The sequence below is a fragment of the Lepidochelys olivacea genome, assembly GCF_965140295.1.
Source record: "Lepidochelys olivacea isolate rLepOli2 genome assembly, chromosome: 7".
NCBI classification, from domain to species: domain Eukaryota; kingdom Metazoa; phylum Chordata; order Testudines; family Cheloniidae; genus Lepidochelys; species Lepidochelys olivacea.
In genome coordinates this window covers 120,122,298-120,149,968 of record NC_140417.1, presented here as the reverse complement: position 1 = coordinate 120,149,968, position 27,671 = coordinate 120,122,298, and the positions used below count along the sequence as shown (strand labels likewise).

The following is a 27,671-nucleotide window of genomic DNA, read 5'->3' as shown; positions in this document are numbered from 1 at the left end:
TTCTGTAGCGCTTTTGTGTTGTGCCGATACACAGGTTCGCTCGCTCTCGGTCTGTCCCTGTGTCCCGATGTCTGTCTGCCTGTCCGTGGAGCTATATTGGGTGATCCTTCTATAACACTGTTGGTTGTCTGTGGGTGTACGTACAGAATAGCTAGGGAAGGATCTCCCAGCATTTCTCCTGACCTGTGAGTGTTTGTGTGTTTTACGCACACCGACACACACACACGGAGAACTGCTAGGCAGTCCTTCTCTAGTTATTTTATTCTAGGCGTCTCCCCCCCCCGCCCCAATATTCTGCGCCCCCCCATTCCCGTGGAAACGCAGCAGCGTGGTTGGTGAATGGCTAGTATATTTCAGCCGCGGCACTTGGCGAGGGCGCCTCGGCTCCTCCCCCGTGTGGTGTAACCCTCTCACTTGATCAAATCCTTGAACGTGAACAGTTTCACTGAAAAGCACTTTTCAAAAAAAAAAAAAAAAAAAAAAAATCCCACCAACAGTAAAGAACAAGATCCAACTACCGGGGAGAGAGTTGGGGTTTTTTTTCCCCTCCCTCCTGGTCACCGTTTCCGAGGCTGAGAAGGGGAAAGAGAGGAGCCTTTACAAATCCTACTACGGCTAACCCAGTCCCCCTCCCCTTAAGAAACCCCCCCCCCGCCCCAAACTCCCCAACTCCGTCGGCGAGGCATGGAGAGGGGCACTGGCTGGTACCCAGCCTGCTCCATCGCGCTGCTCGCCTGGACATGGCTTTTGCTCTTCGCTTGCTGTCTCACCGACGCCGAAATAACTTGCAGGTCCTGCTCCTCCTCATCCTCTGCTCCTTCTTCGCCCTCCTCGCGGCTGGAACAGCAGCCGGAGCTGCCGCCGCGGGGATTATTGCGCTGGCCGGGGGGCAGGGACGGGGGACTCGCCAGGGAAGCAGCCCGGCCGGAGGGGCAGCCCGGCGGAGGATGGGGGGCCGCGGACGAAGAGGACGAGGCGCCGGTTGTGGTGCTGGAAGAGGACCGGGGCTGGGGAAGGGGCCAGCCGGCAGCGGGAGCGGCGGAGGGGTCGCGGGGCGCCGGGGAGGCTCGCCGGAGCGGGGCGATGGGGGATGGCTGGGCTGGGGAGGCGCCCGGGAATCCCCCGGCTCCGCAGCGCTTGGGGATGGCGAAGGGGAGCGGAGCCTATGGCCGGGAGGAGACGCTCCTGCTGCCGCCCGGAGATGCCCAGGAGGCAGGCGGCTCGGTGGGCAAAGTGACGAGCTCCCACCCCCTGCTGCCCAGGGCGAGGAGGAGCAGCGGGGCCCCCCAACTTTTCGCCCCTGGCCCTGGCCAGGCAGGAGGGGGCAGCCCTTGGGCGGACGGACAGAAAGTGACTCGGGCTCAAGCCAGAGGCTCCAAGGAGGAAGGGAAAGTGACCAAGATGCGCGCAGGCGAGGAGCTGCAATTGACCAGCACCACCTTCGCCCTGACCGGGGACTCGGCGCACAACCAAGCCATGGTGCACTGGTCGGGCCACAACAGCAGCGTGAGTACGCGGGGGCGATGCGGGGCCGGGCAGGGGAATGTGTCTGTGTGCACAGAGCTCGGCTGCTCCGGCTCTGCTCTGGGTTCAGGCGCGTCCCGGGGAGTTTGTGTGAAAAAGCTGCGGCCTCCCTCGCACAAGGGAGTGGGGAGAAAAGAGAGACACCCAGTGTTCATCCTGACTAGACAGCACGAAGAGCACCGGGTCTGAGCTCCGGGAAGTTAGACCGGAGGATTTGTTTTGAACCCAATTTCCCTCCCCTCTCCACAGGGAGGAGAGAGAGACTCCTCCTTTGCGTGGCTTCCCCGGCATCTGTCCATTGATTCTCCTTCTGCTGTTTCTCTTTATATATATAATATGTACCTTGAAATGCCTCAATGGGTCTGTGCGGGAAAATGAATGATGTGCAGTAAAAAACAACAACCCCCAAAACAAAACCTCTGAGGTTGTGTGCTCTGCCTGTTAGAGGCAAGGCAGCTCATATTCATTCATTAAGCAGTAGAAACACACGCTGCTTAATGGGTTCGAAAGAGGAGCAAAGAAGGTGAAGCAGAATTAAAAAAAAAATCAATTGCATATCATTCCTTCCCCCAAGTCAATAAACGACCAATTTAAAAATTAGTTCAGGCACCAGTGAAAGTTTGTGCTGGAGACTTGCTGGGCCCGGTTTGTGTCAAAAGGCGGCGCTCTTGAAGAGCATCTGTGCCCAGCGTCTGCCTGCTGGATAGAGCGGTGAAAGGAACATTGTTATGTTAGCAACTGCTACCCTATCTAGCTCCATGCTTTATTATACTCCCAGGACAGCCATAAGGGAATTTCAATTTTATTTTAACCTGATATAAGACATACTATTTCCACTGCACCATAAAGCCTGAAAGCGGGCATAATTTCAAGGGTTCAGGAAACCCTGATATAGGGTGACAATGTGCCCATTATTCTGATTATTACAGCTCCTCGCTGCCTTGAAAATACCTCTTGTACTGTTTTGCCTATATTGGAAATGTGCACGACGCAATTAGAAGTATAAAGTGGAATGTCCAGATCTGAAAATTGTATTACACCTGGGGTTGAATGATCATTTGGGGCCTGCCTATCTAGGCAATGTACAATTCAGCCATCTCTCTATGCTTTTCTGAATGGAAGTTTTATCTCATTGTTATTTATTTTTACTTACCTAATCATGCTGACAGCTATCTAGATGTTACCTAGATTTATTCAGTTTTTAAAGGTAGCTGTGTTTGCTAGACATGAATTCCACAATCACTTAAGATGAAAACAAATATTAATTGAAAGCTACATATGGTATATTTTAGCATTACACTGTCCGTATGTTTCTTTAAAAATGTATGGAGGAATGTAGTGAAAAAAAAAGAGCCTATAAGCCCTGTTTCTTGTTTTCATTTCAGTGCTGAATTGAAGGAGACTCAGGAAAAGGAGCTAGCATATGGATTCCTAATAGTTATTTGTAATTCTTATTAAACTAGCAAAGGGGACTCATTCTCCAGACACTCTGGTAATAAAGGTTTTTTCAAGGTGCATTTCAGAAAGGGATTTTAAAAATCTCCTTTGCTTATATCTCTCTTTTGTAGAAATGTGTCATTTAAAAAAGCAGCTTTATTTATGTTTTAAATTCAGGTCACTGATAAGGCTAATAAATTAAAGACTGTCAGATTGTTCAGGGCTTTTCACTAAGGTTTTGCCTCTGTCATGACACTGTGTATGGAAACCTTTTGGCTACTTTTGTGGCTGTATTTATTGAAGAGAATAACTGAGTGGTATATGTGGGAGTGACAAGCAAGCATGCTAATAAATAATAGTGTTCTCATGCCATGATTTGTCAAATCTGAGGTTTGGTACTTAGAGACTCGGTTTTCTTCACTGTCCCTTTTGGAGAATACATACTGTAGTTTGTCATTCATTATGATTTGTTTTTAAGGCAGTGTATTGTGCGAGTCTACAGGCAAAGTTACATGCTTGAACTTGACAGTGTATGGAGGTACTTTCATGTATTATCTGGGAGAGGCAGATGCCGTGCCTGATATTGTACTGCAGTCCTGCGTTTACCCAATTTTCCAGTTGGGTTGAATCTGGTACGAGGAGGTCAAGCAATTTTCCCAAGGTCACACAATGAAACAGTGGTTTGGCTGAGATTAGGGCTAAGGGTTATGATATCTCTGATCACCAAGACTACAATGATGCCCAATCTAAAACCTTGAATCACATATTTTCTTAACTGGCAGTAGAGGTAGAACCGCAGGAAAGGAAATTAGGAATACATGGAGGATATTAACTCATGTCCCATCATTATGCTGGAAGTCTTGGGGCAGTGAGGAGGGCATATGTATATGATTCAGAAAGGGTGGCCTTGAGATAGAAGTAAAGGGCTGGGAGTCAGGAGATCTGGCTTTTGTTCTTGCCCCTGCCTCGTGTGATCTTAGGCAAGACTATTAACATTTCTCTGACTCACCTTCCCTGTAGAATCCGGGTCATGCTACTTACCTCCCACAAAAGAGGTGTTGTGGAGTAGAATTAATTTCTGTTTATAAAACACAGAGATCCTTTGATGGCAATTGCTGTGGAAATGCAAAACATTATTGATGCAAAGGGGGGTTTGCAGACTCTCTACGCACATCCATTAAGAGTGGCTTGGCGTGACATAAGTGACTGAACTTAAAAAAAGGGAGGATTTTATATTGGACATAAGGCAGACACTTCTATCGGTAAATTGGGTTACCCTAGAGAACAATTTATTGAGAGAAGTTACTGAGGCTGCCTCACTGAAGGGATGAGTAATGCAGCTGTAGACCGGAAGAAAAAGCTCATTGGAAAGGCTTTTGGAAACTCAGGAGAAATTTTGCTAAAATCTGTTGGGATCGTTTTTGGAAAATCCACAGGCTTTTTATTTTAAAGGAAATCCACTGGGAACATACACAGGACACGGATATGTTGTTAGTTGAGTATTTGTATCCTTTAAACTCATTATGTCGCTCCATCTTTTCTCTCTCTCTCTTTTTTTTAAACTACTCCCCATCTGCCTGAGAGTTTTCATTGCTCCAGAGTTTCCACTCCCTACAAACTTCCTCCTACCTGTGGAAATCACTTTATCTGCTGGATTTTTCTAACTCTCCTCGCCCCACCCAGAGTTCTATTCTGGGGAGCTCAACTGTTCCACAGAAAGTTTGATGATTTGAGTCTTTAAACCTTGCCACCTTAGTTCTATAGAGGAGCCTTTGAGATTATTCCAACCGGCCATGCTGAATAAAATAAACCTCAGTGGATGTCTCTCCTGAAATTATCACAATTGAAATAGTTGCTGGGACTTCCACCACTAGGTTTCAGAGTTAACACCCAGTCTGAGATGAATGTGGCAGTTTACACCTCCTTTAGAGTTACTTTTTCATTTCGTTTGCGGACTAACAAAGACTGCACTGCAGCAGTTCATGTTCAGAAGGGGTTTTCTTCACAAACAGAAGAATTGGAAACTTAATATTTTAAAGTATTTTTTCTTTTTTTTCTCAGAAAACATTACAAATATCAATTATCCATTGAGATACCCTGACTTCATGCTATAACACAAAATATAGCTGTCCTTACTGGTAGCAGGCCCTGTTTGGGGGGTTAGTGTAGCGGAAACTACTGCAAGTGATTGGAGTAAATGGCCCAGAAGTCCTTTTAATTCTTTGTCTTCTCTGGCTCATGTAGATGCAAGTTCCACAAAAAGATCTGGAGGCAGGGGGAGAACAGACCCCTTTGGATCATGTGTATACACAGAAGCACCAGAATTCTTTCCCTCTCCTTGTGCAAATGAAGCCTCCTGCTCAGTGGGCTGACAAATGACTCAGTGAAAGGAAAGTGGTATAAAAACTTGCATTGCTGTCAGCCCTTTCTCGGGAGTGACTCTAACAAATGCCTTTGGCAATAATCTGATGAGATTGCCAAACTGCTAACATACAAATTGTTTGTCATCGAGATATTGCTCACCTTCACAATGGTGAATTACAAGCAGGGGGAGCCTGGTGGCTGTAATATGTGCCAGGTGGCTTTTAATTAAGGTGCCTAACAATGCATTATGTGGTGGGGAGAACATGAGAGAGAAATATTTATAATTCCAAATGGATAGCTCTGCTGAGAAAGGATTTTTAGTCAGGAAATGCAGGCTTTGGCTGGCAAGTGCTCCACTTGGGTTGCATTCTAAAATATTTACTTATAACATGCAAGATAGTGACGGAGTGGCCAGATTAATTGTACTGCACTTGGGAGATATTTTAATTGCTGTGCTACCCAGATTTTTTTTTCAAATAGTTTTTGGCTATAGATGGTAGTCTCATCACAACTGGAATCAGCTTCTGTGTCACAATATCTTAATGCATTTCCCTTCCCTACCATGCCTAATAATGAAGTCTGGCACAAAAATCATTCTCTGGGACTTTGCCAGAAAAAAATAAGTTTTTAATTAATATTTCAAGGGGGGTGGAGAACTAAAAATGGAATGCTGACATGGTGTAATTGTTTTTGAGGTTTGTGTTATGTTGCCAGGGCATGAGAAAAGAGCCTGAGGATACTTCCTTCCAATTACTTATCTCCAGGCTGGTTTCATTGAAAAATTGGATTGATATCTCATGGAAAGAAACTTTAAGGGGTTTGCTGCTGCATTCCTTATGTGTTGCCTCTGAACCCATTCAAGACTGCAGATGCTCTTGCCCCACAACCCTGCTAAAAGTCACAGGCCACAGCTGCTATCACAGCTCACGGTTGAAGAGTGAACCGCGATCGTTTTCAGTTTTCTGGTTGCAGTAAGTTTCAGGGTATAGCCCAAAAGTTTTGGGTGCACAAGGAATGCAGGATGGGGACTATGATTTGTACCCAAGATTTTGCACCAATTTAAATGGAAACCAAACCAACTGTGTGTTTAAGGAGAAGAGTCATCTACTTGCAAGAAAAGAAGACTTGGAAGTTGGTTTAAGTTGGGTAGAGAATGGATGGTAGGCAGGGGAGTTCTCCCCAGGCAGTGAGGTGGAGGCAGGTATATCCCATATTCTAGGCAACGGGAAAATAAATCAGATCAAGTGATCAGGATTATAACTGGATTAATAGGTAGAGATTTTGGGTAATAATACTGCAGTAACATCTGGGAAGCGTTGAAATCTAACGGTTAGAATGCAGCATGAGGAACAAAGGATCCTGAGTTCTAATCCTGGCTCTACCCAGTTACTTATTGTATGACTTTGAGTAAAGTACATGGGACCCAATCTGGCAGTCAGTGGGAGATTTGCAGGATCAGGCCATGTAAGATCTTTGTGCCTCAGCTGACTTATCTGTAAAATGGGGGATGGAAGTGTCTGTTGTAAGTGGAGGTAGCATGTGGAAGTAGATCTGGAGTAGGTTTGGGTTTGAAGCCAAGCTAGAGGTTGGCTTCTGGTATGGGGGTGGTAAAATGACAAGAAAGTGCATAAGGATCTCAAACTGATACCAGGCCAGTTCTGGTTTTAGATCTAAGCCCAAATTGTAGGGGCAGGTTGGGATCTGGTCAGGTTTAAAATTAGTCGTGTTTGGGTTTAAAGATCCAGGTTAGGCCTGCCTTGAGTTGTCAGGATTAGTTAACTCGCAGTGATTGTGGGTCGGAAAGCATTATGGGTCAAATCCTGTGACTGTAGCAGATCTACAGTGTGGCAGAAATACCTCCATTGAAGTTGTTGGAGCTAGGCCAGTTTACACCGGCTGAGGATCTGGCCTGGGATAGTTCCTAGCAGTGAAGCTGAAGATGAGGGAGAGAACCCGAGGATCACTGGAGGCTGTGCAGCTGAGTTCTGCAGTGGCTTTCTCTGCAGGGGTTCCTGGGTGGGCAGGGGAAGGGACACATGGCCAGTGGGTTTGTGAACTTTCCAGGTCCACTGGATTGCAACTCCACAGAGGGGTTGAATGCAAGAGGATGTATCAGTAGTGGTAGCTGAGGTCAAATTGCACAGGTGTCCTGTGCCCTATATTGTGGGTAGGGAAGGATTCTGTTCCCTTCCAAGCACGGCACTTTCCTTTAACTTTAGCTTTGCTGGAGACATTTAGCTTTGCTGGAGAATTTGGCCCTACGTTATTAATTACTTAGAGCCCCGATCCCGCGAGTACGGAGTGTGCTCAACTCCCATGTCAGGTAACCAGCTGATGTACAGCACTGTAAGGGTGTATGGCATTCTCCCCTTTTACTCCTCTTCCCTGTCCAGGATCTCTGTTCTAATATGCCCCCATCCCACCAGAGCTGACTCTGACTTTCACAAAGTCCAAATCGCCACTCGAGGTCCCAAACTGACAGCTGGTTCAGCATCATCTGGCATTAGGTTCCCTGTCGCTGACACAGATCAACCAAATAACAACTGGATGCATCAGAGAGATGATTTTAATAAAAAGAAAATCCTCTCACAGTAGTTAGATTTTGTTTTGCTTTATGGCTTTAGTGTTGCAGAAACAAACAGTGCAATTGGGAAGAAAAATACATGCAGAGAACCTGTACAAAGAGGATGTGATTACATAACTGTGATTTTAAAATAATCCTTGTCTATGTTGTCCTATTTTACTTGTCATGATTTTATCCGATTGATTACTTTTTCAGCTGGGATGGTGAAACTAGCCTGGTCAGTCTCACGTTTAGTTTATAGTCCCTTTTACTTTTTGATTCTCCTGCAGTGTCACAACAGGGTCGTGTGTGGGATCATAGCATGTCAGGGCCCTGTTTTAACATTTGCTTTTAAAGGTTTGATAGCATCCCTTTAATAAAATACTGAACCACACTTTACCTTAATGCACTAGTCTACCAGGGAATAATGAAATTATAGTGGCTTGATCAGAGAACTGGGAACCCGGTCGCTGGGATCTAATGCAGGCACTGACTTTGAATCTGGGATTTTCTGAGGATATTCCAGGGACATAAGTACCCAAACCCTAACTCCCTTCGGTTCTTTTGAAAATCCCAGCCTTTCTTTCTGCTTCAGTTTCCCCATCTAGAAAAAGGGGGATATTAATATTATAGTCAGGGATAATGTGAGGATTAATTAATTGGCTAATGTTTGTAACACGGGTCCAAAGGGTGCTGTGGGTGCTAAATATGACTATGATGAATGGTTCACGCTAAAGTTAGGGGCAATTCCCCGTTTAATAGGCCAACAAACTTCCAGAATACAAAGGAATCCAAGAAAAGCAGAAGTTAAATAATTGCAGCACTTGTAATTTTTTAGTCGGAAATGGCTGAGGACACGATACTTCTCCCATTGAAATCAACTGGAGCATGATCCTGGTCAGTGACATCCAAAGAGTGTTGCGGGTGTTTTCTCCTTTATCCCTTGATATGAAACAGAAACACCAGCCAGACAGCTCTTAAAAGCATCATGGGGCTTCGTTGCCCAAAATAGCATTGCTTTTAATTAGCTCTAACATGACCCCATATAACCTCGGGGCAAAAGCTTTGGAAATGAGAGATCTCGGGTTCTGCAGCTTGAAAGCACATCCAGTGGGGAGTCTAACACTAGAGGGAGTGTGGACATTTAATAAAATAAAGTGAAATGCTGCACAAATGGGGAGGGGGGCAGAGGGGGCTGTAAAATACATTATGGAAGATGGATGTTGCTAAAATATTAATATTGGAAATTCACTTGGCATCGTTGACTCAGTGCAACTCCAGCTGTAAGAGGCTTCCTTTACACAGTGAGGTGAATAGTCTTAGCCCATGCCATAATCGAATGCTTTATGCTTCCATCTAGGACCCATTCTACTGTTGCTTCTGCTCTCTTTTCCCCTTTGGTTTCTCTTTAATTACTGCCTGAGCCTGGAGATAGGATGTTGGTTGCTTGGGAGGCTCATCTGTTGCTGCTGACCACAACCCTCACCTCTAGCCTGAACCCTCTGCCTGCAAAATCCCTAGCATCTCCACAGCAGCTGCCTGTGATTGGATTGGAAAAGGGATGCAGTTAACTCTTGGAGCAGGGGAGGCAAATCTCCCAGTCCTAGACTGGAGCAGTGAAGTCAGCTCATTCTCACTCCTTCATGCCAGCCTGTAACCCTCCTCCCCCTGCTATCAATCAAGTGAGGACCCTCTGACCCACATACTCTCCTGGCTCCCTGAAATGTACTCCTTTGTCTCTTCCCGGCAGGCAGAAAGATTCTTAACCTTCACCCTCGCTTCTTTGCTGAGTGTCACTGCTGGTCACTTCCTCTGCACTTCCCATCACTCCTGGTCTAGCCCCTCTTCTGTGCAAGTGTAACCCACTGGTGAGTGTGTGTTATAGGTCTGCCTCTGTTCCTGGTCCACACAGCCTAGGAGTCAGGGGACTTCAGCTCACGCTGTAGCTACTCACGCTTTTAGCTCTGGAGGACTCTGGTTCAATCCCCAGTGTGCTGGCCAAGATGGGGTCATTACACAAGCCTCTCCTGTCTGTAGCATTCCGCTCCCCTTCCCTCTGAGGGCAGGTCTACACTGGCAGCGGCATGTTGAGTACGGATGCTGCCCGCCCCCCTAGCACGGGTATAAATAGCAGCGTAGATGGTAAGGCACTGCGTAGGTCCATAGGATACGTACCTTACATGGCTCACTGTGCACCCAAGTGGTTCATCTCCCATTCACACCGCTATTTTTAGCAGGGTAGTTTCCCGCTGCTTCCTTGCTGCCGAAGCCTTTGACCACCAGGGGGAGAGACTCCAGCTGCTCTTGCTGCCAGAGCCTTTCCCTGCTGCCATTCACTGGCACATGTGATTACATGCAGCAGTGTGGACACAGCCTGCCTTTCACTGTGGCATGTAGCTACCCATACCCTACATGCCATTGCCAGTGTAGACCAGGCCAGGGTGGGGGTTGGGATGGGATCAAGGACTAAGACTGGAATTACTCACATCCACTTGAAACTGCAGAGGGAATCCGGGGAGGCAGAAGCTCATTACCTCATCGTAATTCAACCAGGGGAATACTACTACTAACTCAGGCTGGGCCTTGTGGTTAAAACACTGGTGTGGGCGGTGGGAGATCTGCGTTCAATTCCAGTCACTCCGTCTCTGGTGGCCCAGTTCCCCCTCTGCAAAAGGATGCTAATTCCCTCCCGCACAGGGCTCTTGCCAGACTGAAATGAATTAGTTTCCTATTGTCTGTAAAGCAACGTGAGAGTGTCAGATGGAAGGGGCTGTATGAATATAAAGCATTATCGTATTACTCTTGGAAACAGTGCTGCGCGGTCGCTAATGCTCATACATGGTGGAGCCCTTGGAACATCTCATTGCCTAAGGGAAAAGAAAGCAACGGATGGAACTGGCCACTTGACATCAGCTGTGTCTGAAGGGAGGCTCCAGCAGGGCTTTAAGCAATAGTGAAAGCACCGAGAACCATTGTCATTTGTACCCATGCTTGCCACATGCACCGAAGGGGTTTTTGTGGGGCTCCTTGAACACAAAGATAAACATTTAAAGGCACACTTCACAAAGGGTGCCTCTGATGCGGGGGTGAGGTCCCTTTGAACCACTCCCGGTTGGTCTTGGCTGCCAGTCCAGCACTTTAGAGGTGATAGAAAATACTGCAGAAATAAAATTTAGCTCTTTTATGGTCCTTTTCATCCACAGATCTCAAAACTCGTTACAAAGGAAAGTCAGTGGCATTTTCCCGCATTTTACAGATGGGGAAACAGGCACACTGTGGCAAAGTGACTTGCTCAAGCCTCACCTCGCTGGCCAATGGCAGAGCCAGCAACAGAACCCAGGTCTCCCACACCAGTTCCTTACCCACTGGACCTCACTACTTCCCAGAAAAATATAGCTTATTCTAATACAGTTTTAAACTCACTCAAGTGTTGAGCTTGTGTTCCACTTACAAGAGATTGAGTGAAAAGTGGAGAAGGAAGGAGGGGAAAACTAGGATGAAAAGTGGAACCAAGAGTGGGCAGAATAAGACTGTCTGTACTAGAAAGTTGCACTGCTTCAACTAAAATAATTTTAAAATTGATCCAGTTAAATTGGTGCGAACCCCTGACTTAAAACTGATGTAAGTGCATCTGCGTCAGAGGCTGGCATCCTTTCAGCTAAATCACTTTTCAAATCAAGTTAGTTAAATGGGTGCCATTTTCTGGTTTGGACAAGGCCTAAGAAACATATGCAGAGAGACTGTGGAAAAGGGAGCAGGTAGGTAGAAAGCAGAGCATCGAGGAAACATACTCACAGTAGAGGGGTCATCTACTTGTATGAGAACTGAGCCTATAGGAGGTTCCTCTAAACAGGATGTTTGTTAGCTAGTGATTTTGAAAGTAATGGAAATTCCGTGGGCACATGGAAATCCCAGGGGATTAAGTTACAGGAAATAAAGTTGAATGGACTCAAACTGGTTTTGTGAGCCCACAAAATAATTTGTGAGGCTTTTCCCACAGGCAGTGCGTGTGTTTCCACTCCAGGTGCTGGGTGAATGTCAACTGATCCAGCCTCACAACAGTCCTTTGACGTAGGGAGGTATCATTGCACGCATGTGACTGGCCAACTGAGGCAATGCGGGGCTCAAAGGTCAGATTGTCTCTGGGCACAAGGGCTGGGGAGGCAGTGTGAAGAACTTCCTTATTTCTTGTATCTTTGTGCCGGGGCTGGACAGAATCCACTGGGGAGCACTGTACCTGCTCCCTTCTAGCATGCCCCTCTCTGTGTGCCTGCTGTCTGCAAAGGGAAGGTGTGGGGGACTCTGTCCCCTCCCCACCATCTGGCTGACAGACTGGACCCTCTCCAAAGGTGATGGAGCTGCTGCGCTGGCTTTTTCATCCCCAGAGGAATGTGGACTGACTTCACACCCAGCATGCAGGGCAGACTCTGGCTGTAAGTGGTTTGCCCACGGACATACAGCAAGTCGATGGCAGGAATAGATCACCTAAGGTCTGCTTCCCAGTGCCCTGGCCTAATAATCCCCCCACCCCATCTATAGGATTGGAAGGGTGTACAAGCGAATAGGGCACTGGCCTGAGACTTGGGAAGACCTGAGTTCACTTTCTAGCTCAGCGACACCTTCCCTGCGTTATCCCCATTTTACAGATCCTTCCCTACCTCTCAGGAGTGCTGTGCTGGTGAAGGCCCTATGAGCACTTAGGGCTTGTCTGCACCTAAAATGCTGTAGTGCTTCTGTGAAGACGCTACCTATGCTAACGGGAGGTACTCTGCAGTAGCTAGGTCAACAGGAGAATTCTCCTGTTGATGGGTGCTGTCTACACAGGGCGCTAGGTTTGTTTAACAGCATCACTCAGGGGTGTGGATTTTTCACACCCCTGAGCGACATAGTTATAGTCACCTAATTTCCTAAAGTAGACCAGGCCTTAGATTGAGCGGCAGGCCACAAGCTTCACCACTCAGTGTTGGGGCCAGTTTTTCAAAAGAACTCAAAGGACTTGTCTACAAGGGAACGTTATGCTGCTGTGAGCTAAGGTGTGAATTTAAACCACTCTAGTTATACCGGTATAACTCCCTGTGATGGGTTGTGCACCCCACCCAAGGCCTGAAGGGGTTAAGGTGGCCATGTGGGCCAATTAACTGCCTGGACTGCACCTGGAGGATGAGCCAGGGAGCAAGGACTAATTAGGGATGAGGTTTAGCTGGGCAGGAACAGGAGGGGTTTGTGTAAAGGTCAGTAGCTAAGGGCTTCAGAGAATGAGGCTGCAATCGCTCTCAGAATGAGAGAAGACAAAGTAGCCCAGGGATGCAGCACTAAGGGTTAGGATGGTGCAGATCTGGCTCCTGATTAGAGGGTTCCTGAGCTGGAGCCGGGAGCAGAAGTCCCACCTGAGTTCCCCTACCAGCCGCTGGGGAAGTAGCACTGTTGGGGCAGTGAATGAGAAGACTGCCTGAGCTTACTGGTAAGGAAAAACTTTGATACCCCGGAAGGGGAGGAATACAGGGCCTGCCTGGAGAGCCAAGGCACAAAGCAGGAGCAGTTGAGTTCTCACTGATGGAGTTCAACCACAGGAAGAGGTATTCACCTGGCAGAGCTAATTCCTGAATGTGGCCAGAAGGTGGTGCCGCCCAGTGGTGAGTAGAGCACCCTATGACCAGGGGCAGTGCATGAACCCCCCCCCCACTTTGATGAGGCTAGCCCCTGGCCCTGCTCCTTCTACCTCCCCCTTTGCCTGCTGGAGCCCTGAGGGGGGCCCCCTGCCCACGGCTGGAGGAGCCTGCCCTGGCTAGCCAAAGCACCGGCCTGCCCACTCCAGCTGAGCTTCTGCCGGCTTTGGGGGAGTGAGGGTGGGGCCTTGGGGCAGAGTTTGGGTGGTGCTATGGTCTGGGATTGAGGCGGCTTAGCCTCCCCTGCCCTATTATACTCCCCACCCATGCCTGTGACACTCCCCATCTGGACACTCTTATTCTGATTAATTCATGTCACTTTTGAAGGGGTTTAGGTTAACCCCCCAAAAGCCACTCTGGCTCTGAAATAAGAGTGTCAACACATAGAGTTATACCAGTATAACTAGAACAGCTTAACGATACCGGTATAATTATACCAGTTAGACTAGTATAACTTTCCTGTGTAGATAAGTCCATAGTTGCAGAAGAGCTCAGACATTGGGTGCTGAACTTTTGTAACAGTTCTGGCCACGCTTTTACAGTAGGGGCTGCTGAGCTGTTCTGAAACTCTCTCCCGACTGTTTGGTGTGGAGCACTTGATGATCTGTCCCAAAATGTCCACCCAGCCTCCAAAAGATTGATATAAATAAATACCATTAAAAAACCAGCATGGAGCAGGACCCAGTTGACTTGATTGTTTTCAAGGCTGTATTTTCATCAGCCTTCATTGGACACTCTGCTGCTTTAGTCAAGTCACGATAGCTGCCAATGTCACACTTTCAATTTTCATGTACTATGGATCTCTTTGTTCCTGGCCCCAAATTTACTCTGGTCTATCTTAATTTAAGATTGTCGTTGGTCATTCTTGTGTTGACACAAGTGGAGAAACCTGCCTTTTCAGGTGGTAAGAAGGGTGATGTTTTGGTGACTACTAGAAGTTAAGCAGCTTATCAGCAATAAAGTCACTATGTGTGTGTTTATTTTAAAGATGTGTAGAAATCCATTATAAAATATATGGCTAGTTCTAGGCTATATAATAGTGACCGCTAGTAGGCTAACTTTTACCCCTAGTGATACCCATGCAGCTGAGAAGAATCTGGTCCCTGTGTCTCTCTAGCTCCTCTATCTTCTAGCTCCTTGGCTAACTCATTTAAGTTTCGGCCAACGGGAATACAATATGCAGTTGAACCAAGAAAGATGACAAGAAATGGGGGGGAGGAGAGGGAGCAAAGAGGGTAGAGAAGTGCAAAATAATTTGGTGATTAGCTGGGGTCTGATGCCACAGCCTTGGCTCATGTGAGCCAAAGGCTTGCCTGGGGATGGCCAGTGGGAGCAGGTCTCTGGATAGCATTGGCATTTAAGGCTATAAGTAGAAGGAAATAACTAATTGTAAGCTCTTTAGGGCAGGGCTTGTCGTTTCTTTATATGTGTGTGCAGTGCTTAACTCAGATCCCTGGTGGGGACCTCTTAAGTGCTACTGAATTACAAATAATCAGAGACAGTGCTAGCCCATTGGGGGGGGAGGAATATTTCCCCCCCCCACATAATAAAAAGCGAATGAGGGCCCCTTTGAGCTGCTTGGAGCCCTAAGCAATTGTTTAGTATGCTTACACTTAGCACCAGCTCGGCAAATAATAATCACCATGTAACTGTGGAGATTCTTGTTCACATGCACTGAGTTTGAAGGCACTCTGCAGCTCACATGCACTGAGTTTGAAGGCAGCACATTACCAGCAACACTGCACAGTCCCCACTCCCCCCACACTCTCCCATGGATCAAAGATCAGAGAGATCTGTTAGGATCAGATGGCTGGGATCCTTCCTGTGATGGGTTTCCCCTCACTCTCGGGCACCACCTGATAACAGGGTACCACTGAGCCTGCCTGTTCCACCAGCCTGGGCTCCCTTACACTGTCCTGCTGAGCCAGGCCCTCAAACCGCCTCCAGCACACACTGGTAGGGACACACCCAGCTGCAGAAACACACAGACACTGAAGTCAGCCCTGCATGGGAAGACTCAGCTAGGGAGCTACCCAGTACTTGAATGCACACACCCCTCTGGAGTGCAAACCCACAATTCTCTAGACTTGTACAGAGAACTGTGCAGCATAAGCTCGTGAAATTCGCTCCCTCCCTCAATGTGGAGGAAGAACTGCACAGCCTTTTGTCCCCCCAGTTATGAATTCAAGAAACTGATTTTAGAGAAAACAAACAAGGTCATTGACTTTAAGTGAATATAAGGGATAGCAAACAATTACCTAGCAAATGAAACAAACACAAGCTGTCAAGGTTCCTTTCCCACTCTGAAATCTAGGGTACAGATGTGGGGACCTGCATGAAAAACCCCTTAAGCTTATTTTTACCAGCTGAGGCTAAAACTTCCCCAAGGGACAAACTATTTTTGTCCCTGGATTTTATTGCTGCCACCACCAAGCATCTAACAAAAATAAGAGGGAAAGAGTCTGCTTGGAAACTTCTTTCCCCCCCAAAATCCCCACAAACCCCCTTTCCTTGGGAAGGCTTGATAAAATTCTCACCAATTTGCATAGGTGAACACAGACCCAAACCCTTGGATCTTAAGAACAATGAAAAAGCAATCAGGTTCTTAAGAATTTTAATTGAAGAAAAAGTAAAAGAATCACCTCTGTAAAATCAGGAAGGGAAATACCTTACAAGGTAATCAGATTCAAAACATAGAGAATCCCTCTAGGCAAAACCTTAAGTTACAAAAAGACACAAACAGGAATATCCATTCCATTCAGCACAGCTATTTTATCAGCCATTTAAACAAAACAGAATCTAACGCATATCTAACTAGATTGCTTACTGACTTTTTACAGGAGTTCTGACCTGCATTCCTGTGCTGGTCCCAGCAAAAAGCAACAGACAGAGAGAGGCTTTGTCCCCCCCAGCTTTGAAAGTATCTTGTCTCCTCATTGGTCATTTTGGTCAGGTGCCAGTGAGTTTGTCTTAGCTTCTTAACCCTTTGCAGGTGAAAGGGTTTTTGCTCTGGCCAGGAGGGATTTAAAGGAGTTTACCCTTCCCTTTATATTTGACATAAGCTAGTCTTAATACACTAAAGAAGTGGTTATAACTAGCAATTTCTCATCCTAAATGTTGTTTTAGGCAGATTGCAGAGGTTCTTAAAGGCAAGCTGCTCTTGCTTGCCGCTTAAAACTCCAGGTATTTTTCACAGTCCAGACATCTTCCCAGCCTGGGCTCAATCCTTCTCCCCATATTTGTCTTTGTTTCTCAGAAGTTCCAAGCAGCCATCCTGGGTGGGGATTCAGTGAGGAATGACCGCTCATTATGTCACTTCCCTGTCTTAAATAGGTTTTAGATATGGTAGGAATCCTTTGTTTTCCAGTAGGGTTCCTCCTCCCTCTTCTTCCCCCCTCGCCCCCCGGAAAAATACTGGTATTCTATCATAGAGTCCAATACCAGGTGACATATCACATGACCCTGCAGTATCAAAGCAGCCATGAGTCAAAGGCCGTGTGTAGCATCCCAGGAAAGTGGGAGATTAGCCTCTTCAAAGACCTGTTGTTCTCCCTAATGGTCTATTGACTTGTTGCCAGCCAGCCAGACTGATAGCATTCGGTCTGGTGGGTTTTCCCCAGGTGCAAACACTTTTGTAACACAGTTGTATAGTCAATATTCTTAACTTTAGATACAAAAATGATATATGCTTACAAATAGGATAACTATTCAGCAAATCATAACCTTTCCAATGATATCTCACATGCCTTATCTTGCATAAAACATATCATAGTTACGCTATAATCACATTCTAACAATATTTCTATGAAGAATATGGGGTGTAGTTTCACACTTCCCCTCTGGTATTTTCTGTTTCTCTGATATTGGGGTGTGTCTGAGTCTCCACTGGGCAGGGTACCAGTCAAGTTTGCTCATTTTCTCCTTGGTGGGCACAGGACCGGTGGCAGTTTCCCTTCCAGAAGCTCCTCAGTGGGTTGGAAATTCTCATGGAGAGGCCGTGAGGAAGCTGACAGAGATTTCAGGTTAATGTATTTAAACAGTCTCCCTCCAGGGTGATGCTTGAGCTTGACTTGTACTGGCTCATTTTCCTTGAGCACTTGGGCTTTGCCAGCTCCTACCAGGGGTGGGGAAGGGACTAGGTAGCAAATGATGAATGCGTTTAATCAAACAAATCCCAACCCCAAATCAAGGTGGCGACAACCACCAGGGAATCTGACGCTCCTTATTCCTGGGTAACATTTCACATCAGTTCCTTGAGCTCCTGGCTGGGATTCAACTCCAGGTGCCGAGGTGGAGGAATGTGACGGTGGGGTCAGCAGTGCTGAAGTCTGGGGCATGCTCCATTCAGGAGAGCTCTCCCATGCAAAGATTGGGCATGGTGGTATTAGGAGAATTCTATCCTACTTATTTGGATCAATGGAGTTGAACGGGTCATCTGTACCTGCCAGGCTGCATAAATTCCTGCTGGATTAACTAAAGTTTTAGACCGCTGGTTAAGTAATCGATCCTGCCATGAACTGTAGACAGAGGGGAAATGGATGCCAGCACAGCTGCATTTCCCTTTAAAGGGATGCTGTCAGGATGAGACTCACGGGCCAGAATCCAGTGTCTCTTGTAATGGTTTTGCCCTGGTATTGCTCCACTGGATCCCAATCCACCCTGGTGTAAATTGTATCCTAATGACTCACCATATGTAATCTAAATAACTTCACCTCCTCGCCACTAATAGCACCTTAGGTTTGAAAGAGTGGCCATATTTTAAAAGCCTTTTTTACTTTGCACTGGTCATGCTATTTAGGTTTTTTGCATTTCACTGATAATGAGCCTGGGCCACTGAAACTAGACTGGTCCGTTTCACTGCCACATTGCATCCACTAGCAGAATGGTACGTGGTTGGGTTTAACTTAAAACTGGAGCAGGTTTTGCTCTCCTCTTCCTTTCAGCCCTGTTCCTCAAAAGTGTCTAATAAACATTTTAAAAAAGTGTTGTCACAGATCATTTTGCACCTTAGATCTCACACCAAAGACCACACGTGAAGTCAATGCTGTAATAAACCAAGTAAAGGCTTATTAACCAGGAAAAAGAAGAGTTATTTCCAAGGTTAAAACTAATAAACATCCACACCCAAATGAGTTGCAGTCTTATGCTTCAGAGGGTGACAGAGCTTCTGAAATATACCAGCTCTATTCTCCTGCTTCCGTTTAGGAATATTTGCCTCTTAGAGTCCAAACAACATTGAAGGACCCCAAATCCTTCTGGTCAAGGATTTTTATCCTCTCCTCCCTAGAGCCCAAGGAGAGGGGACAAGCCTTTTGCATGTAAATTCTTTGTGGGTGAGTGTGGAGAGCAACTGACAAAGTCTGTGTTCCACAATGGCCCATTTGGATTCAATAGCCCTTCCTAATGGGCAGGAGATAACACCTTCTGTAGGCATCTAGCATTTGGTGAAGTTTTGGTGCCCCCCCCCCACCGGGTTTTGAGTTACATAAATTCAGAACAAACACTTAAGTATTTCCTTTCTAGCGTGGGATACAGATATAAGTAGGATTAATACATAGAATCATAGGACTAGAAGGGACCTCAAGAGGTCATCTAGTCCAGTCCCCTGCACTCATGGTGCACACATGCTGCATCCTACAAGCATTCCATAGAGTCTAAACACGACCTATTCTTAACACCAATATGTATTTTAACTATACCAACCCACAGGTGAGCTGGACTGCCAGTGTCACATTTATAATATTACCTGTTTCTCCATATTTTTGAAGTACAAATATTGTGCTGCACTCTAAATCCAACTGGATTATGCTGTACACAGGGCTATAATGTAAGTGAGCGTTGTTCCCATTTTACACAGGGGAAATTGAAGCGTGAATAGGTTTAAGGCCCTGATTCAGCCAAGCATTTAAGGCCACATTTTAGTCCATTGGCTTTAATGGGGCTTAAGCATGTGCTTAAGTGCTTTATTAGGGGAAATAAATATGTGCTTAAACGCGTTGCAGAACTGAGGCCTAAGCAATTTGTCCCAAGCCATGCAGCCAGTTATTGTCAGAGCTGGGCTTAAACTTCAGAAGTTCCTGGCTCCTAAACCTGTGCTCATCTGAGGCCTGGTCTACACTGGGGGCGTGAATAACGTAGCTGAAGTCTACATACTTAGATCTACTTACCGCAATGTCTTCACTGCAGTAAGTCGATGGCTGACACTCTCCCATCAATTCCACCTGCACCTCTCGCCCTGGTGGAGTACCGGAGTCAACGGGCGAGTGCTTGGCAGTTGATCCATTGCATCTAGACTAGATGCAATAAATCGACCCCCGCTGGCTTGATTGCTGCCCGTCGAGCCAGCATGTAATGTAGAGTCTGCTGGAGGTTGTCAAACTTTTTATACATTTCAGAGTAGCAGTCATGTTAGTCTATATTCGCAAAAAGAAAAGGAGGACTTGTGGCACCTAAATTTGTTAGTCTCTGAGGTGCCACAAGTCCTCCTTTTCGTTTTGCGAAAACTTTTTATAGTGTCAAGCATAAAATGAGATTGTTGTGTGGACCCCCCCCCCTCCATCTACAACAGATTAACAGCCCATTGACAGCTACGGCCATTGCTTACGTGGCCACGTCAGATTAGGCAAGCAGCTCATCTATATGTAATTGTGCTTTAATAAGTGGTTTTTATCCCATGGATAAATTGCAACTGTGCTAGGCAGGGTTGCTCTCCATTGCACCTCCCCCTGCCCAGGGGTTCTGCTTAGCTAGCTGAAAACAAGCACGGTCAGCCCCAGGTGACCATTCAGCTCTCCAGGCACCATGGTTTAGGAGCTGCTTTGCTGCCAGATGTCTTTTTCCTAGCGGGTTGTGTCAAAACCGTTCCTTTGTTAAAGCAAAACCTTAAATGTTGAAAAGCTGCCTCAAAGTCACCGTGTAGGTCAGTGGTCTGTGTGGAGACAGGCAGAGTTTCCTCCTGTACACAGTGCCAGTCAAGGGCCTCCAGACACACCTAGATTCACAGGGAAGGGTTCTTGAGGATGCCACCTTTGCTCACCAGGTGCCTAATAAGAAATTAGAGTATTATTCCTGGGGTTCTTAAAAAAAAAAACAGGCAGATTTTTAAAAAAATCATTCCTTTTAAAAATCATTCATCATGCTGGCCTTGAGTGGAGGCTGTTAACACATATACTATTGCTAATGGTGGATTTCTTGGAGCCGGGGATGGGAAAAGCATTGTCTCAGGATTTCTGTTCAGCACTGTGATGGGGTTGTGCCCCCTGCTGGCTCACCAGGGAATTAGCTCAGTCCAGTGTGGAGTGCCCTCCACTGGTGGTGTCCCATCCATCTCTCACCCTCCCTTGGCACCTGGACCCACATTGCTCCCTTCTTGTGGCATCCTCTTTAAGATACTGCCCTATAGCAGTGCCCCTTAGTCCTTGCTCACCCCCTTCTGGGGGGGGGGGGGTTATCAGCAGTCTTCCACTTCACCCAGCCACAGCGGCCACCTGCTCCCCAAAGTCTAACCCCTTGTGCCAGGGTTCTGGTGCAGTCCACTATTACCACATCCAGTGGCTGCATGTATGTGCAAGGGGGGGGGGACTTAGGCCCGCCCTCTACTCTGGGTATACTTTGGCGGCAGCCTTCCTGCCCTCCTTCTCTCCCCTTATCCACCTCTCCTCCCTGGGCCACTTCCCCTTCAGCCCCTTTGCATCGCCTAGGCCCTTCCCTCAGGGCCTGCAGCCTGGCAGATACCGGTCTGGAGTTCCCTTCTGCTCCCCTCGCCTGTCCCTGGTGTTAGTCCCCTCACACAGGAGACAGACCTTCACCCTCTGAAGGCCTGGAAGAGACTCCAGCTCCCTTCCTGGGCAGCCTTTATATAGGGCTGAGCCTGGCCCTGATTGGCTGCCTCTTACTCAGCCTCTGATTGGCTCCCTAGCAGGCCTTCTCTGATTGGCTGCCCATCCGCACAACCTCTCTGGCCTGCTGAAGCCCCATCTAGTATAGGAGTGGGGCAGCCACCCCACTACACACCCTCCCCCTTAAGAACGCTCTCGAGGGGCGGGGAGGGAGAAATCCCCTATCGCCCTTGTACTCCTCGCAGCTGGGCCCTCAGGGAATTTCTTTCCTATCGCAGGCTCTCCACCAACTGGAGCAACCTACTTCCCTCTTCCATGGTCTTGATCCCCACTGTATACTGCTCCAGTCCTATGTGTGTTTGCTTCTCAGTTTGGGTTCCCACCATAGCCCGCCTGGCACTAGGGTGGGTTCCCTGGTTAAGGTGGGGCCTCTCTGCCCCAGCCCCCTTCTCTCTGGGGACCTTGGCCTGCACTACCCCTTTCTGGTGGCTAGTCCCCGACTGAGCCTGTTTTTCTGGCACTCCCTCTTTCTGCCTCAGGGGCCCGTGCCTCCTTATGCGGCCCTTGGTGTGGCAGTGGAAGCACTCCTGGTGGCTTCCTGCTGCCACGGCCCTAAGACTGCTTGTTTTCGGCCTAGCCCTTCCCTCAGGGCTAACCCAGGCCCTGTGAGCCCTATCGGGGCACTCCCTCTAAATCTTCTTCCCCTCGTAGGATAGTGCGACCAGCACCCTCACGGTTCTATACATGGGGATAATTGTTCTGAAGCACTAAAGTTGCTGATGGTCTAGGGCTTGCCTTGCCAATTTTTTGGAGTTCGTTCTTCATTATGAAACTGCAGCACCTGTACTATCTCCTCAGTGTTGTCCTCGAAAATTTGCCTAGACAGAACCATAATTTGGTGAAGCCAAGATCCAGGAGCTTGGTTGTGATCTCATTGACACCAGTGCTGGATTTGTGCTTGAAATGGCCCACCTGATGATCACTTTAGATAAGCTATTACCAGCTGGACAATGGGGTGGGAGGAGGTATTTTTTCATATTCTCTGTGTATATATAAAGTCTGCTGCAGTTTCCATGGCATGCATCTGATGAAGTGAGCTGTAGCTCACGAAAGCTCATGCTCAAATAAATTGGTTAGTCTCTAAGGTGCCACAAGTACTCCTTTTCTTTTTGCGAATACAGACTAACACGGCTGTTACTCTGAAACATTGACACCAGGGTAAACTCGAAATAATTCCTCCAGTCAGTGACAATGAAAAGCTGGTGAGATCCCTAGGGTCTTTTTCAGGCATGCTAGATGGCTCAGGTAGGCTGGGGACTGAATGAGCTGCTCCCCATCATTCGGTTGCTGGTTGAATCTCAGTGTTTCATAGTAGGTAGAGCTGATTAGAAAACAAAATTTTCCATCCCACAAAAAACTGAGATTTAAAAAAAAAAATTCAACCTAAAATTGAGCCAAAATACCAACATTTTGAAAGGGTTTTTTTGGTGAGATGAAATTCAAAACAAAATTCATTCAGAACATTACATTTTAATTTTTGACCCTTCTTTGTTAAACTTTGTATATAAAAATTTGAAATGAAAAGTTGTTTCGAAATGGGAAATCAAAATCCTCTTTCCAGATGTCTTCCACAAAACCGTATCAATTTTGACTACCTTCTGTTTGAAAAATTTTCATTTTGTCAGAACGGCATTTTCCAGTGGAACACTGTTTAGACAAAATGTTTCCGAACAGCTCTAAAAGTTGGCAAGAGTCAGAAAAAAAGACACTGGTAAGCTCGGGTGACCAGATAGCAAGTGTGACCAATCGGGACTGGGAGTGGGTAATAGTTGCCTATATAAGACAAAGCCCCTAATATCGGGACATCTGGTCACTTTAAATTAACCAGAGTAAACATTACAGTCTACTGAGGTGCCTGTACATCAGAAAACTGTCTCCTGAAAGGGACTTAGCAATCCAAGGAGACAGCAATTGTTTAAACGGCATTCAGAGTTCTGAGAACCAGTGCTTCAGCTGGGCAGTGTCCAGACAGCGTGGAAGGCAAAAATGGCTCTTGGGCCTCACTTTATGCTGTCATCAAAACCTGACCTCTGAGGAAAGGTTAAACTGGGCATATTTAGTCTTGAGAAAAGAAACCTGAGTGGGGTGGGCTGGGAACAATCTTCAAACATGTTACGGGCTGTTTTAGAGATGATAGTGGTCAGTCGTTCTCCATGTCCACTGAAGGTAGGATGAGAAGTCATCCGCTTAATCTGCAGCAAGGGAGAGCTAGGTTAGATATTATGAAAATCCTTTTTACTATAAGGATAGTTAAAGGTGGGATCAGGTTACCTAGGGAGATGGTGGAATCTCTGTCTAATCTGTTCTTTAAAAACTCCAGTGACAAACACCTGTCGGATGGTTTAGGTTTACTTGGTCCTGCCTCACCGCAGGGGGATGGAGTAAGTGGATGACCTCTTGAGGTCTCTTGCAGCCCTGCATCTCTATGATGGTCTGAGGCTATGATGCTGACTGGTGGTGTCAAGTGGCTTCCTTGGCTCTGAACAGCATCTTGTTTGCTGGGATTTGACTGCAGCACTGATTGGCTCTGGCTATGCTCATCCTGGCATCTGGTCATAGCTGGGCTGGTAGGACACTCCTTTCCCAACCCCAGCCCAACTACCCATCTGCTTGCTTCCCTGAGCAGCAAATCCTGCTCCCGCTACACCTTTGAATTCCATGGGCTTTGGTCAGCCTTCACAATGGGAGTTTCTCCATTGATTTCAATGGGCTTTGATCCTGAATGGATTTAGTATCCTTAGCTACTGAGTGTGAATGAGCTAAAGTGAGTGGAGCGCACAGAGATCCCTGGCTAGAAGGTGCTGTTAAGGTGTGTGTGTCTTATTGTGAATCCCTTTTAATTCTTCTCCTTCCTCTTTAAGTATCCCTACTTTATGCTACTGCTTGTCATCTAGGGTCTGATCCAAAGCCCAGTTAAATCTATGGGAGTCTTTACATTGACTTCCGTGGGTTTTGGATTCAGGCCCATATAGTTCAATTACAGGTATATAGTGTAATGCAGACTGCACAATAAAACACGTAAGAGAGTACATCACTACATGACTGGCTTTGCTCCCAAATGAGTCCATTATCAAGTCTCACGCTTCAGAGTCCACACTGATCAGTGGGTGGTAGTGAGGGTGTCAGGAAATATTGTTTTTTCCACTTTTGGTGGTGGTGATGGGGTAGTTGCAATGCATATTTGGATAGGTAGTCGAGCTGGGGGAATGGACAGGGAATCTATTCCTTATCTCTACCATAGACTTCCCTGTGTGACAGCGAATGAGTCCATTCATCACTCTGTGCCTCAGTTTCCTTGTCTGTATAATGGGGTTGAAAATGTTTACATACTCTTGTTTCAGGGCACTGAGATCTATGGGGAGAAAGCAATATATAGGGCCTGATGCAGGGCCAAAATTAGCACGATCATGCAGGCTTGGCGTTAAGTACGTGAGTTCTCATTGACTTCAATGGATCTGTTTAGTCACTTAAAGTTCGCCATGGGCTTAAGTACTAGGCCTGGGAAAAAATTGCCAATTCATTTTTTTACAAGAAATTTTGAAAATTTTTCAGTTTTTATGAAAAGCCAAAACTAAACGTAAACTGAAAACCGGTTCTGAAAACCCAAGTTCTTTTCAACATTTTTTTTTTCTGTAAAAATGTTCAGGGTTTGAAAAGTGAAATTTTTAAAAATGTAAACAGACTATTTTTAGCAAAATTCACTTTTTCACTTTGAAATGGGAAAATTTTGATGAAAACAAATTCTGTAAATTTTTTTTCCTCAAAGCCATTTTTCACCCCAAAATAAATTTCAGTGAAAAACGGTCAACCAGTTGTGTTAAATAACCTTGTTAAAATGGGGCCGGAAGGTCCTTTGAAATCAGAGGGAGTCCTACCATTGTCTTCAATGGGCATTGGATCACTGTGCAGAGGAGGCTGTGTGGCATAATAGATAGACCACTGGCCTGGGACACAGCAGATTTGGGTTCTATTTCTGTCTTTGTGAGTGGCTTGCTGGGTGACCTAGGGCAAGTCACCTGACCGTACTATGCCTCAGTTTCTCTATCTGTAAAATGGGGCATCATGGTGCAATTGGCCCACCTGTAAGGTGAGTCAGGGCCTGTCATAAATATAAAGGGAAGGGTAAACCCCTTTAAAATCCCTCCTGGCCAGAGGAAAACTCCTCTCACCTGTAAAGGGTTAAGAAGCTAAAGGTAACCTCGCTGGCACCTGACCAAAATGACCAATGAGGAGACAAGATACTTTCAAAAGCTGGGAGGAGGGAGAGAAACAAAGGGTCTCTGTCTATATACTGCTTTTGTCGGGGATAGACCAGGAATGGAGTCTTAGAACTTTTAGTAAGTAATCTAGCTAGGTATGTGTTAGATTATGATTTTTTTAAATGGCTGAGAAAAGAATTGTGCTGAATAGAATAACTATTTCTATCTGTGTATCTTTTTTGTAACTTAAGGTTTTGCCTAGAGGGATTCTCTATGTTTTGAATCTAATTACCCTGTAAGGTATCTACCATCCTGATTTTACAGAGGGGATTTCTTTACTTCTATTTACTCCTATTTCTATTAAAAGTCTTCTTGTAAGAAAACTGAATGCTTTTTCATTGTTCTCAGATCCAAGGGTTTGGGTCTGTGGTCACCTATGCAAATTGGTGAGGCTTTTTATCCAACATTTCCCAGGAAAGGGGTGTGTGTGCAAGTGTTGGGAGGATTGTTCATTGTTCTTAAGATCCAAGGGTCTTGGTCTGTAGTCACCTAGGCAAATTGGTGAGGCTTTTTACCAACCCTTGTCCAGGAAGTGGGGTGCAAGGTTTTGGGAAGTATTTGGGGGGAAAGACGTTTCCAAACAGCTCTTCCCCAGTAACCAGTATTTGTTTGGTGGTAGCAGCCAATCCAAAGACAAAGGGTGAAATATTTTGTACCTTGGGGAAGTTTTGACCTAAGCTGGTAAAGATAAGTTTAGGAGGTTTTCATGCAGGTCCCCACATCTGTACCCTAGCATTCAGAGTGGGGGAGGAACCTTGACAGGGCCCCATTTACACATGATGGGCTTCTTTAAGGAGAATGAGCCCATTTTGGCCCACCTGTAAGTTAACTGCTTAGACTGCTGTTTGGCAGTTAACTAATTAATGAGCACCTGAGCCCAATAATCTGTTCCCAGATTTCAGGGGAGAATGCTCCTGGAGAGAGGAGGCTTCTCAGGGAAAGAGCCCTTGGAAAAACAGAGCAGGAGAACTCCCAGGGCGGACCTCATTGGGGACAGTACGCACACCTTTACCTGGGGATAATGCTGGTTACCTCCTGATGGAAAAACACTCTATAAGAGGTCGGTGTTGATGTTACATCTTGTACTAAGATGCTTTTTCTTTGTCATCCTTCCATGGTGAATCAGGACTTGGCCACTGTTGGATGCAGGCAATGCTGTGATCTGTTCTTAGATTCTACATTCCTAATCTTTCCCCAGGTCTGGTCACCGCAGCATAACAAAGTTCTGAATGTCCCTAGCCAGTCAGTGGCTACTCAGCCCACAGGGATTCGTGGTCTAATAGCTGCTACATAAACATTACAGTGAGAACTCAATTTCTGATACAATATTTAAAGTGTAATTTAATCTCAAGCCTGGGCAAAGTGCAGGACTGGGGATTTTTTTGGAGGGGGAGTCCTCTCTGGTTGTTTAAAATGAATTAGCTCTGATGAAATATTTAGCCTTTAAACAGCAAATTGAATATATGGTGAATTGCATTTTATTTATTAATGGCTTTGCAAGGGGATTTGCGGGGAGCTCTGCAGAAGTGTGTTCTGTTGTGCTGTTGCAAAATGTAGTAATGACTGTAATATTTTGATGAATTATTAATGGGCGTCGTGCCGGCAGCAGTACATAGGTGACGGATTTCAAAATTGCTTTTTGTTTTGGGAGGGGAACGTGGTGTTCTGTCGGGGTTTGTTGTGTGGGTGGTTTTTGTTGCTTTGTTTTAAAGCAAGGACAAAATAAGTGCTGGCAACCTGATATTGTGTTTTTTTTTGTTTTTTTTTTTTCACCTGCCTTCTCCCTTCCGCCACCCTAAAAAGGCCTAAGATACAATTAAAAGGGGCTGCTTGCCGCAATGCTATTCCTCTTTCTCTACTGCAGCTAAATCTGATTGCAAAACAAGAATCGGTAATACTCCGAAGGAGCAGTCCGCGTCCCCGTCCCCTCGCACTAGGTTTGCCAACCCTCCCGGAATGT

General features: G+C 46.3%; 1 protein-coding gene across 1 annotated transcript in view; it reads left to right on the top strand.

The window, feature by feature from the left end:
• Window positions 1-684: 684 nt before the first annotated feature.
• The window catches only part of SORCS3 (sortilin related VPS10 domain containing receptor 3), a gene marked incomplete at its 5' end in the record, with an annotated part of 489,210 nt that continues 462,223 nt past the window's right edge, over window positions 685-27,671 (top strand). Inside the window, one exon of the mRNA XM_084635451.1 lies at window positions 685-1,506. Coding sequence (XP_084491577.1) covers window positions 685-1,506 — 822 coding nt within the window. The remainder of the gene's footprint in view (window positions 1,507-27,671) is intronic.